Source organism: Sinocyclocheilus rhinocerous, unplaced genomic scaffold, assembly GCF_001515625.1.
Source record: "Sinocyclocheilus rhinocerous isolate Xijiao unplaced genomic scaffold, SAMN03320098_v1.1 scaffold2447, whole genome shotgun sequence".
Taxonomy (NCBI): Eukaryota; Metazoa; Chordata; class Actinopteri; order Cypriniformes; family Cyprinidae; genus Sinocyclocheilus; species Sinocyclocheilus rhinocerous.
In genome coordinates, this window is record NW_015624601.1 from 203,617 (window position 1) to 216,303 (window position 12,687).

Sequence of the window (12,687 nt, forward strand, 5' to 3'; positions counted from 1 at the left end):
GCTTTCATTTTTCCATTTGCGATTGGATGATAAACCAGCCCTTCTGCTGCATCTGCTGAGAAATGTGGTGAAGCCGCAAGAACAGACGGTGGTGTTTGTTGCCACCAAACATCATGTGGAGCATCTCAAAGAGGTGCAAAAAGCTCTGGAAAATTTGCTTTACTGTGTCTTCACATGTGCTGAGTGCAAACTGGACTGGATGCTTTAGTAGCTCCTCATTCATTCATCATTCACCCCTGGTTTTGATCTGTTTCTCTCTGTGTCTGCAGCTCTTGATGGTCGAGGGCTTTGAGTGCGCCTACATCTACAGCGCTCTGGACCAGACGGCCCGCAAGATCAACATCGGCCACTTCGTCCACCGCAAGGCCATGGTGCTGCTGGTCACAGATGTGGCGGCCCGTGGCATTGACATCCCGCTCCTGGACAACGTCATCAACTTCAACTTCCCATCGAAGGCCAAACTCTTCCTGCACAGAGTCGGTGTGTGACGGAGCAGACTGAAGGTTGTCCAGCGGTCTGAGGTGGAGATTTAACCCTCATCTCTGTCTTTCAGGTCGTGTGGCGCGCGCTGGCAGAAAAGGAACCACCTTCAGTCTGATGTGTACAGATGAAGTGCCTTACCTCTATGACCTTCATCTGTTCTTGGGTCGACCAATTCAGCTCGCCCTCCCCGAACACACACAAGGTACGGCAAACTCTACGCACATACGGAAATTAAAACTGGGTAATAACTGTACTGGTGCATCATGTTTTGTGTAAATATGTGTGTATGATTTTTTAAATATATATATATGTATGCATGTATGATAAGTAAGTGCTTGATTGTTAAGAAAGTCGAATAGGTCACGTTAGACTAAACCACAAGTTTAAGGCTAATGGATGAAGATCCTATGCTGGAGGAATTTTAAAGTACTGTGATGGTTTTTCCTTCTGTTTTCAGTTGGTTCTTATGAAAAGAAAAGAACAGATTTAGTTTTAAAAAAATGTAACAAACTTTAAAAACATATTATTTGTTTATATATAGTTATTTTTTTCATTAGTTTTTTCTATTTTTCACTTGTTCCATGTTATGAATATAGTCAAGGTGTCAGGGTTATTATCATTAACTGAACTAAAGTAAAAAAAAAAAAAAAATGTTACTTGAAATAACACGTTAATTATCCAATACTTTTGAAGTACTAAAATAACTAAATAAACAAAAATTAATTAGTGAAAATTAATTAATACTATATAGACATATTTAAAAAAAATAAAAAGGACAAAGTCACACAATAAAATCACTCGCGCTGTTTGTGAAATTATGTCTCACAGAAAGTTTTCAAATTACAGCAGGTGAGAGGTTTGGCATGACATGCAGTCTCAGTCTCTGTCCGGCACGGGTGAAATAATTATAATGCTGAAGGTGAGATACAATTCATATTTCTTCATTCATCAGCTTGAGATCGGTTTATGAGATCGGCCTTTTTAGAGACCGCTGATCAATCATCCCAAAGCGATTATCGGCCGATTGTGATCGGGAGCCGATCAATCAGAGCACCCCTAGTACTGTGCACATACGCTTGTTTATATATTCACATTTAGCATACAGAACATAACTCCACGTTTAATCCCCGATTTATGAATGTGTAATTGTTTGACCAAACAATTAAAATGTTAATTATACAAGAAAACCTGCTTTGGTCATCTGAACAACTTATTTAGACTTTTTATTTAATGAGTAGATTATGCACACATTTTAATAAAGCCAAATCAGTTTTGTAACAAGTAAATACGTTCATTGACTTAAGACATCGCTCTTGCTCTCGCTCTGGTCGATGTGTGCAAGGCGCGCTCTTCTGGGAGAAATGCCCATATAAGGAGTTCCACCCTCGTCTACGTCATGAAGAGCCGCGATCGAAAAAAACTCTCCAAAACTTGTGCGAACCCGGAAGTAAGATTTTTAGCACAGAAATACTCCGTCATACGTCCAAATTGTTTTTTTGAAATTTTGTCCATGCTTAGCATGAGAATCCAACTCTTTAACAGTGTAAACAACTCTGAATGCATGAAACCACATTGTACCCCCCCTTTAACACAAACTATTATAGTACATCAGTTAAATTAAAGAGAAAACAGAAAATATAAAAAAATATATAATTTAAAATATGAATAAAAAATATAATAGTAAATAACTGTAATCAATGATACTAAAATAACATTGCATGGCATGGTGCTAAATTATAAACAAAAACTGTCAAGAAAAAGTCACAATGCAAGAAGGTTTAATGTGACTAACAGGCTTTATTTATTTAGTTATATAATTGATTAATCGATCTAGCTATCTAGCTATATTAGGCTTGTCAATTGAACTCATTAATTTAATTAATTAGTTAATTAATTAAAATATTATTAAAATACTTGAATGCAGTAACGCACTGGCCCCGCCCCAGACCTGTACGTCATCTTACGTTTCATACAGTTGACTGTTGACAAACATGATGCAAGGCAACAACTCACTGCGTGATGTAGTCCATAAATGCAGTTATGTGCCCCTAAAATTCAAGATATTGGGGCAAAAAATGCCCCTGTATGAGTTTTTGTCTCATATTTATATCATATGATAAGCGATATCACACGAGCAGCAAGAGCAATATCACACGAGTGCTGTTTTTGTTCTGAATAGCATGAGTGCAAATGTGATTCTATACAACAGTTCAGTAAATAAGAAGGTAATATTGTGTTAAAATAATGTGTTTTTCTTATTTAGAGTATTACTTCATTTAAAAAAAAAATATATATATTTCCATATTAAGTTAAAGGTAAATATGTGTATATGTGTGTGTGTTATTCCATTTTGATTTGATTTTGGCTGAAATATGACCTGAATATGTCTTTGTGTGCATGAATAGAAGGTCCAGCTATACTTCGTTTTCCACTTTCTGCTCTGTTTTTGATTGTGCAAGTCTTTATACACTTCATTGATCGTAAGTGAGGATGAACATGTTCAGCAGGCGCGCACTGCCTAGTCCAGTGTTTCCCAACCTTTATTTAGTCCCTTTGGAAATTGTAACAAATTTGTGGCACCCTACAAAATTAATTTTGTCACAATATTTGAATTTCTAACTTCGATATGATAATTTGAAAAGTATAGATATTCGGTACAGCAGGACATTTTAGCCATTTAAAAATATTAAAAAATGATTTTTTACATGGCACCCCTACTCTCGACAGACGGCACCCTGGTTGGGAAACACTGGCCTAGTCGACCTTTGTTTTTTGTGCACTGAATCCACTCAATCCGGGACAGTGGTCCTGTGCCTTTGAAGACATTGACCCTAACAAGCGAAGTAAACGTGAGCTTTAGAAACCGTTGCCTTTTTTAAACGTCCTCTGTTTCTGATGGTCTTCAGATTCTGATGACGTATTCGGCCGAGTTCCTCAGAGCATCCTGGACGATGAAGAGTCTCAGCTGCTGACGGCTCATGAGAACTCGCTGGATCTCCAGAATCTCCGGCGCATCTCAGAGAACGCATACAAGCAGTACCTGAAGTCTCGGCCGAACCCCTCGCCCGAATCCATCAAACGCGTCAAGAATACCGACCTCTCCTCGATAGCTGTTCACCCTCTGCTGGGTGAGTGTGGCTCTCCACTTCCTGTTGTAAGCGTATGGGACGTCCTGCTGAATGTCTGTTCTGAGCTGCTGTGTGTCATTCAGGTTCTGGACTGGAGCCGATGGAACTGGACCGGCTGCTGATGGTGGACACCACCAAGGGCTACAAGGCTAAATCTGTACGTAATTTATTATTCATTTGTTCATCTTATGTCAGTAAACATGAAACATCATGCATCTTTCTTTGAAGGCTCAAAATTATGATTCTGTCATCATTTACTCATCACGTTCAACATCACTTTGATTCTTCAGTGAGGCATGAAGAGCTTTTAAAGGCCTTTTTATGAAAGGGTGAATTAAGACTGCTTAAGACCCACAGAAACCCTGCATGTCTTCTGATGTCTTGAAGATCAATTGAGGTTTGAGAGCTCAGGTGGATGATGCTTACGTTCATTCCCTGTGTAAAGTTAGCATATGGCTTCAGAAGACTTGGCATATGGTGCTCATGGGCGTGTGTTAAGGTTCATTGGTGCTGTCTAAATCATATGTATAATGCAGTTCAGATGGTTATTGGATGATCTGCATATTCTTATTTCCTCAGATTATTTTTGAAATCAACTACAACAACAAAATGAACGCCAGCGAGGTGATGCGTGCAAAGCGCTCACAAGACGATCACTTGGTCGACAAGTTTTCTAAAGTGCGAGCGGAGCGGTATAATTTTTTCTTTGGAAATTATAGAAATTTTATTTAGCGCTGCAATTTTATTTTATTTATAATACTTTTATTTAGCAAGGATGCTTTAAATTGATCAAAAAGATTATAATGTTAAAAAATATTTCTATTTCAGATAAATGATGTTCTTCTGAACTTTCGATCAAAAAGATTATAATGTTACAAAAGATTTATATTTCAGATAAATGCTGTTCTTCTGAACTTTCTATTCATCAAAGAAACCTGAAAAAAATTCTACTCATTTGTTTTCAACATAATAAATGTTTTTGAGCAGCAAATCAGCATATTAGAATGATTTCTGAAGGATCATGTGACTGGAGTAATGAGGCTAATAATTCAGCTTTGAAATCACAAGAATAAATCACATTATAAAATATATTCAAATAGAAAAGTTATTTTAAATAGTAAAAAAAAAAAATCTACGTTACTGTTTTTGCTGTATTTTTCAAATAAATGCAGGCTTGGTGAGCAGAAGAGAATTCTTTAAAAAACATTCAAAAACTTACTGTTCAAAAACTTTTGACTGGTGTATGTCAGACTATAGTTTGATTATAAGGTAAACATTAATTTATTTGTGCTGTTTTTTTTTTCTTTTCTTAAATATTATATAGTTTTATAGGAGGAGGTTTCATAGACTAGGAAAATTCATTTTTCCAAAGTTTTTAGGTGCAGACATCTGTTGTGGGCGTTCTTGGCAGTTTTTATGAGGCTTTTTTTAAAAATAGTGTCCATATCGATAACGGAATTATATCATATTGACCGAAATTAAGAAATATATCGTGATATAAATTTTGGCCATATCGTCCAGCCCTATGCAAAGATATGGTGCCAGTGAATATTGTCAATAAAATCGGCTTCCAAAAAATGATACAGAAACTTGATAAGAGATACAGACTGCCATCGCAAAGTTATTTTTCACAAGTTGCCTTACCTGAATTGTATTCCAAAAAATGTTTGCGTTATGTCTGTTCTAGAAACATTACATTCACACTTATTGATTTTTTTTGCGTTATGTCTGCTCTAGAGACGTTGTGGTAGAGGTGGAAAGTAACTAATTACAAATACTTTCGTTACAGTACTTGAGTACATTTTAAATTTTTTCTACTTTCTTGAGTATAATTAAATTGTGGTACTTTTACTTGAGTAAAATAAAACTAAAGTATTCAACTTCGCTACATTTATTTTTCACCAAAAGTACAAAGTGCAAAAAAAAAAAAAAATAGACAAAGGAGCGCCGATGGAGAAACAGAGCGAGCCGTGTTTGACGGGCACTTTTCAAGCTCCTGGGGTGGAGCCCTGCACTTCAGGCAATAACAGACAGATCTGACTCGGGTGCAAAACCAATCAAAACTTCCAGTTCCGCTGGGGGGCGGGGTGTTCAAACCGCGCTTTGCTTTGACTGTCAATCACCGGCATTGTGTCGTTTTGAATCGGCACCATTAGCGTTTCAGTCGAGCGGCAACCTCCCCCTCTCTCTTGTGAAGCCAACAAGGAAGTGACTTAATTTAATCGGCATATAAAACATTAGCAATGAGATATTTGTTTAATTTTTATTGTGTGTTTGACCGTTAAAACAAAAAATATTTGTTGTCTGTCTCAATAAATTGGGTTAATTTAAAAATACAGTGGTTAAATAAAAAATAAAAATTTCTATTGCTCTTTGTTTTAAAAATAGGTTAAATAAAAAATAAAAATTTCTATTGCTCTTTGTTTTAAAAAAGGTTATAAAAAAAGTCAATAATTCTCGATACCGAACGATATGAAACATTATATCGTTGATACATTTTTTAGCTATATCGCCCAGCCCTAGTTAAAATGTTAAATAAAATGCTATTTTTGTTGTTTATTTTGTCCTACCGAAAATGTGCCTGGAGTCCACCTTTGTTATTATTACAAACTACACTTTCAACGTGATGTTTAACCATTCAAGTCAAGAAGACTCGCGGGCTGTTTTCTCTGCTGCACATACATCCTTGTGTAAGTGTTCTTTAGACTGTTTTCATTCATAGTGTTCCGCTAACAAGGAAATATTTTGCAATAAGAGTTAGAATAAATGTGAATGATATCTTAAGATTTTTCTTATTGGAATCAAAATTAGGAATTGACAAGAATCGGAATCATTAAAATTCAAACAATGCCCAACCTTACACATACCCCACATTATTTTTTACTGGCACCTTTCTATTCACACTGTTTTAAACCCCTTCTTTTCTTTTAAACCCTCACTTACCCGTCTTTGCTTTTGCCCTTCTTAAAAACAACCACATAATCTTATACGCGAATGTACTTTTCAAAATTAGTTATAAAACAGCTCCTGGCAACAGGGATAGGTAGCATGTTTGCTTAACATAGCGTCAAACATGACAATTTATTAGACTAATATCATGTTTTGCTCTAAAATCACTATATAACATCAGTCATGTTTGAAACAGTTAGCTTCTGTGGTTCCATGTTGCTTCTTATCACAGTGAGACAGAAAATAACATTTTTCCATAAGGGATTTCCTGGTTCTCACTCCTGGGAAACAGACATTACAGTACATGAGTGTTAGGGTTAGGGTTAACCCTGCTCCATAATGCTCACATCGTCTCATTTTGGGTAAAAAGGGAAAAATAATACTAAAGTACTTTGTAACGCAGTAACTTGAGTAGTTCTACGCCAGAGCGCGTACACTCCTCACGCACCGGATGCCATGCGCGCCCAAAGACAGTTGGACATAGTGGTGTATTAGAGGTAAAAAAAATGATATAAATACTGTTCGGTTTCTGGCACAAACCGATCGTTTCGTGTCTTAGGACATCAATGTGTCGTCACGAGCCGCAGGGTTTAATTTGGATTTGTCTGTGCATGTTTTTTTTACTCTCATAGATTTTGTTACCATTGCCATGCATTATACGACTGATAGACTGCAACGGTTAAAGTTAAAAATCATCATATGTGTTCTACTGAAGAAACAAAGTCACCTACATCTTGGATGCCCTGGGGGTAAGCAGATAAACATCAAATTTTCATTTTTGGGTGAACTATCCCTTTAAGTAGCAATACTTTTACTTAAGTAAAATTTCTTAGTACTCTTTCCACCACTACGTTGTGGTCCTATTTACGGTTTGTTTTTTTTGTTTTTTTGGTGTTATGTCTGTTCTAGAGACGTTACATTCATACTGATTTTTTTGCGTTATGTCTGTTCTAGAGCTGTTGCTCATATTTACTGATTTCTTGTGTTATGTTTGTTTTAGAGACGTTACGTTCATATTTATTGATTTTTTTTTGTTATGTCTGTTCTCGAGACGTTGTGTTCATACTAATAGATTTTTTGTGTTACGTCTGTTCTAGAGACGTTGTTCATAATTACTGATTTCTTATGTCTGTTTTAGAGATGTTACGTTTATATTTATTGATTTTTTTTGTTATGTCTGTTCTCGAGATGTTGCGTTCTTATATTTACAGATTTTTTTTGCATTATGTCTGTTCTAGATCTGTTCTATGTCTGTTTTTTGATAAAGCTGTAATTGGTTTCCTTTTGAAATAAGTTTTGAATTCAAAGTCATAAACACTGAAATGCATTTATGAATGTAAAGTGTGTGTGTGTGTGAGTGTGTGTGTGTGTGTGTAATGAAATAGTCAAAATCGGGATAAAAAAAACTCTCAATTGTTTTGATCAATATTGCGATTTAGATTTTGTGTCCATATGCTCTCCAGACTGTGTTCTCAGAGGTGGTTGGAGGGAAAAGACAAAAGCAATATAATGAAGCAGACAGACTGAAGAACAGAAAATCAGGAAAAGATGAGGAGTTTTACATCCCATACAGACCCAAAGACTTCAACTCAGAGCGCGGGTACGACAGCACCAGTGCATGATTCTTCATGTTGAGCTGGGAAGCATGGATGTGTGAATGTGTGTGTTTGGGTTTGTTCAGGCTCAGTCTCGGCGGTGACGACGGATCTTTTGAGCAGCAGGCCTCTTCTGCGGTTCTGGACCTGATGGGAGACGAGAGCAACACTTTAAACCAGCACAAGAACCTGATGAAATGGTGAGCAGCACCTTCCCGTTATTACATATGCAGTACTGTCCATACGTCTGCTTATGGTCATATTACACGTGTTCACTGCAGGGATAGCAAGAGGAAACGCTTCGTCCGTGACATGGGCAAAGAGGATAAAAACAAGAAAATCAAAACAGAAAGTGGACAGGTGATCAGTGGCAAAAAGAAGAAGAAGAGCTTGTATCCTTTATTTATATAGCACTTTTCATAACATTGTTTCAAAAATCAGCTTTACAAAAACTCATGATGTTAATTTACAAATATTGCTGAATGAATGCTGTCTTTATGAATGGCCCCGTACTGCATCTTTAAAGTCAGTGTGATCGTGAGCAGCTATCTATGGTGAATGGATTGGAGGGTGAAAAGTGTCTCTTTGGCCGCGTTTACACTTGGCATTAACATGCGACCTGTATCCGGATGTTGTCCTCATACACATTGAAAAGACCTGTAAACGTGCTTCTGATCGGAATGTTATCCGATCAGCGTGTCCTGGTCCAGAGGTAGTCGAGGACGCATTGTGATCGGATCTCAGTGTAATGTAAACGCAGTCCAGCCATCGTGTCTGCATTCGCAGGTCGACGTCAAGCAAAACCCCGCACCCCTCTTTCTCGAACTTTCAGAAGACTTATTTAAATATTGTGCGGGAAAAAGAGATCCGATCGGTTACCCAGAAGTCTCTTGATGTTGCCAAGTGTAAACGTGCCGTGTCCTGATTGACTGATGATCCGATCTGCTTGATCGGATTATGGTGATCGCATGTTAATGACAAGTGTAAACGCAACCTATATGACAGGTTATTAAAAATAAGAATGATTGGTGATCTCAGTGGAAAGTTGTTTCAATGGTGAAACAAGTTTTTGCATTTTTGAAAGATTATGGAATAAGAATAAATGTAGAACGGGACTTGATTCTATGCATGAGTTGTTGATTGGATGTTGAGATGTGGGCGTGACATTTAAAAGAGTTTACAGGGTCTGAGTTTAAGGTAAAAAATGCCTAAAACATTTAAATGCATGATGGATGAATTGTACACAAGATCTATATCATGCTTTTAGAAAATAGATAAGGCCAATTTTTCATTTCGTAATTTTAAATGAATAATGAATACTGGAGTAATTTCTTTTTTCAATTGTTCGTTTTTTTTGTGTTTTTTTATTTCTCTCCGAACTGGCCCTGTTTGTGTGTGTCCGTAAGCCTATGTACTGAGATGAGGAAATGCCTCCCCGATTGTAATGTGAATTTGAAAAAAAAAAGCAATACGTGCCGAACATCTTTCCTTTTAATGACTTGTAATGAGAAGCATTTCTAAACTTGTCGTCCAACAAAAGAGAACATAACATGTTTTTACTCTGCAACATCAGTCGAGTGTTTGAAATAACTTAATTTCCTGACTTGATTTGGCTTCTTATCACAGAATGAGGCAGAAAATATATGTCGATTAGCAATGGATTATACATATACATAATTATTATGAAAATACCCAAGATGGCTTGAAGAACACATAAACTAGCCTATATATTGTCACAATCGAGTGTTTTTTGTCTTCATGTTTCATCATTCAAAGCATTTCTATATACTTTTTATTCAGTTACACCGATAGCTGGATGCCTTTGTCCATATTAGGGTTGCATATGTGGATTTTCTAGCTCTCTGTTGTCCAGTATGAATGAAACAGACATTAGATGTGTTCATAGCGTTAAATAATGGCCAATCTATGTGAAAATGCATGTTTTTCTACAGTGTACAGAAGTGTACTGGAGTTTTTATTTTTTAAATGGCATTTTAAATCACAAATCACAAAAAAATAATCTGATGTGCCAAGCCATCAGAACCGAACCGAACCGAACCAAAGACAGTGGTTAAAGGTGTGTGTGACAGTGCAGACCTGCTAACCTTTGGAAAATATTTAACCAAGGTTGGCAGCTCTGAAAATGTAAATTCACCTTCTGACACTAGTTGGTGTTTATCCTAAAAAAGCTTGTATTTTTATGTAACCGCAGCAGCTCTGAGGATCTGAACAAAGCCCAAATCCTATTGGTTGGCCAGTTTTCTGTCGCATTGACTGCTTGCCAATGTTTGTGACAGACACGTTAACGGCCATTCATTCATGAAAGTTTATCGCACCAAACTTTCATTCGATGAGAACGGGCCTTGAAAACAGGAACATGAATAGACTCAGTGTTGATGTCATGTGGACCAGTAAAGGTGAAGCTGATAATCGCTTGTCAGTTGAGTTTCTTGGCTTTGGTCCAGTTATGAAGAATGGAAGAAGAAGTATAAGATCGATGACAGAGCGTCAGACTCAGATGGAGAAACTGGAGGAGCAATCAGAGGGAGGAGCTTTGGCGGTAAGAATAGAAGAATGTGGTGTAAACTCATTCAGCCCTGCTGTAGGTCTCGATTTCCACTTCATGTGTAAAATCATTTCATTACATGTCACCGCTTCTCTCTTTTTGAGTATTTGTGTGTTTGTGTTGTGGTTTCCTCAGGTCATAGAGGCAGAGGACGAGGAGGAGCTCAGTCGCAGCCGGCCCAGCAGCAGAGCGGCTCACGTGTGCTATCCGAGCTGAAAAACCGCGAGCAGATTCTCAAGCAGCGCAAACAGAAAGCCAAACAGCAGTTTCTGCAGAGTGGCGGCATGAAGAAGCTCCATGCCAAAGGAAGACGGCGCCTGCAGGAAGTGATGAAATCTGGCTTTGGTCGTGGCAGCAACAAGAAAGGAAAGATGAGGAAGAAACTTTAAGAGCCAAATGAGGAGTCATTACAAACTATCCCACCTCCCCAACACAGGCTTTCGACTTGTGGTGCGGAAAACAGGATGGACCACATTTTATGTATATGTACATATTATATACAAGATGTGTGCTTGCATGTGTCTAGAATATGGATAGAATGAGTGAAGAGACTTTAACTCTTTTACTGAAACATTGACATATTTCTGACATTCTCTTTAGTTGATTTAAAGGGATATTTCGGGTTCACCTGAAACTCTATTGACAGCAGTTGTGGAACTTGTGGCTGAATGCCCATTACCACAGAAAATAATTTTGCCATTTAAAAAAACAATTTATTTAATAACTGCAAAAACCATGACAGTTACAGTAGGACACTTACAATGCATGTAAATGGGCCAGGCAATGCTTGGTGTCAGCCACATAACTTTTCATACCTGTTCACATTAGACTGTTGTGATAAAAATTACCTTACCTTATTACCTTGTCTGTTTAAAGTTGTATCCAGTTTTTCAATTTCACTTACTTTCACGTCATACGTCATGCATGAAGGGTTTCACAAAACCTCTTAACGTAAGAAAGCCTAATTAATTAGTTTATAATTGTGCCTAAGGGTTTTGTGGACCTGGGCCTGGGGACACGAACAAACTCATCTCATAGGATTTATCTTGGAAAAGTAGTTAAAATGAATTTATGTTCTAGTCGACTGTAAGTGCCCTTCGCTGTAGATTTTTATATTTTTTTACAGAGATTTATTTACACATTAAATTTGATGTTAAAGAATTGTGTTATAATAACCTCTACAAATACTCATTATATACATACTATAAACACTTTAAAGGAAACAGACATGTAGATGTTTGTGTGAGATGTTTTCTCTGTTTTGGAGGGATGATTATTTTTAAATCGTACCATATTTATTGCATCAAAATTAGTTAAAGGGGTCATATGATGCTGCTAAAAATAACATTATTTTGTATTTGGTGTAATGAATGTGTTTATGCAGTTTAAGGTTAAAAAAACACATTATTTTCCACATACTGTACATTATTGTTTCTCCTCTATGCCCCGCCTTTCTGAAATTTTTTACAAAGCTCATCGGTCTGAAAAGGCGAGGTGTGCTGTGATTGGCCAGCTATCCAGTGCGTTATGATTTCATATGACCCCTTTAATACTTTATTTAAGGGTGGATAATTTTATCAGTTGTTTATTGCAACAATACATAACTACAATAACTTTGTCTAGTGCTCTTATGAAAGTTTATAGCATGATTTGTAAAAAATTTAACTATACTGAAAGACAGCATAGACTTCTTAGGCCCAATCCCAATTCTACCCCTTAGCCGTTCCACTTTCCCCTACCCCTCCGTTTGGCGCGTTCACGTGAAGGGGTAGGGGTGTCTCGATTCTCTTTTGGTTGGAGGGGTAGGGGAAGGGCCAGATAGCCCTTCAAACGAAGATTTTTCGGGACCACACTTCAAACGAAGGGGTATGAATTAACTCGTCTAATTGATGACTAGTCTATTCTTGGGCTATGATTAGACGTCTATTAGATTTTCACTGACAGCCCAAATTTAGCCTCGTTTTAG

The 12,687-nt window shown here is 37.2% G+C and overlaps 1 protein-coding gene across 1 annotated transcript in view; it reads left to right on the plus strand.

Moving 5' to 3' along the window:
* The window catches only part of ddx54 (DEAD (Asp-Glu-Ala-Asp) box polypeptide 54), a 30,989-nt gene extending 19,390 nt beyond the window's left edge, over positions 1 to 11,599 (plus strand). Inside the window, exons 11-23 of the mRNA XM_016559251.1 lie at positions 1 to 133; positions 270 to 480; positions 554 to 685; positions 3,390 to 3,611; positions 3,695 to 3,768; positions 4,191 to 4,303; positions 5,349 to 5,371; positions 7,828 to 7,829; positions 8,024 to 8,160; positions 8,242 to 8,355; positions 8,437 to 8,547; positions 10,621 to 10,715; positions 10,857 to 11,599. Coding sequence (XP_016414737.1) covers positions 1 to 133; positions 270 to 480; positions 554 to 685; positions 3,390 to 3,611; positions 3,695 to 3,768; positions 4,191 to 4,303; positions 5,349 to 5,371; positions 7,828 to 7,829; positions 8,024 to 8,160; positions 8,242 to 8,355; positions 8,437 to 8,547; positions 10,621 to 10,715; positions 10,857 to 11,110 — 1,621 coding nt within the window. The 3' untranslated portion in view covers positions 11,111 to 11,599. The remainder of the gene's footprint in view (positions 134 to 269; positions 481 to 553; positions 686 to 3,389; positions 3,612 to 3,694; positions 3,769 to 4,190; positions 4,304 to 5,348; positions 5,372 to 7,827; positions 7,830 to 8,023; positions 8,161 to 8,241; positions 8,356 to 8,436; positions 8,548 to 10,620; positions 10,716 to 10,856) is intronic.
* Positions 11,600 to 12,687: the final 1,088 nt, after the last annotated feature.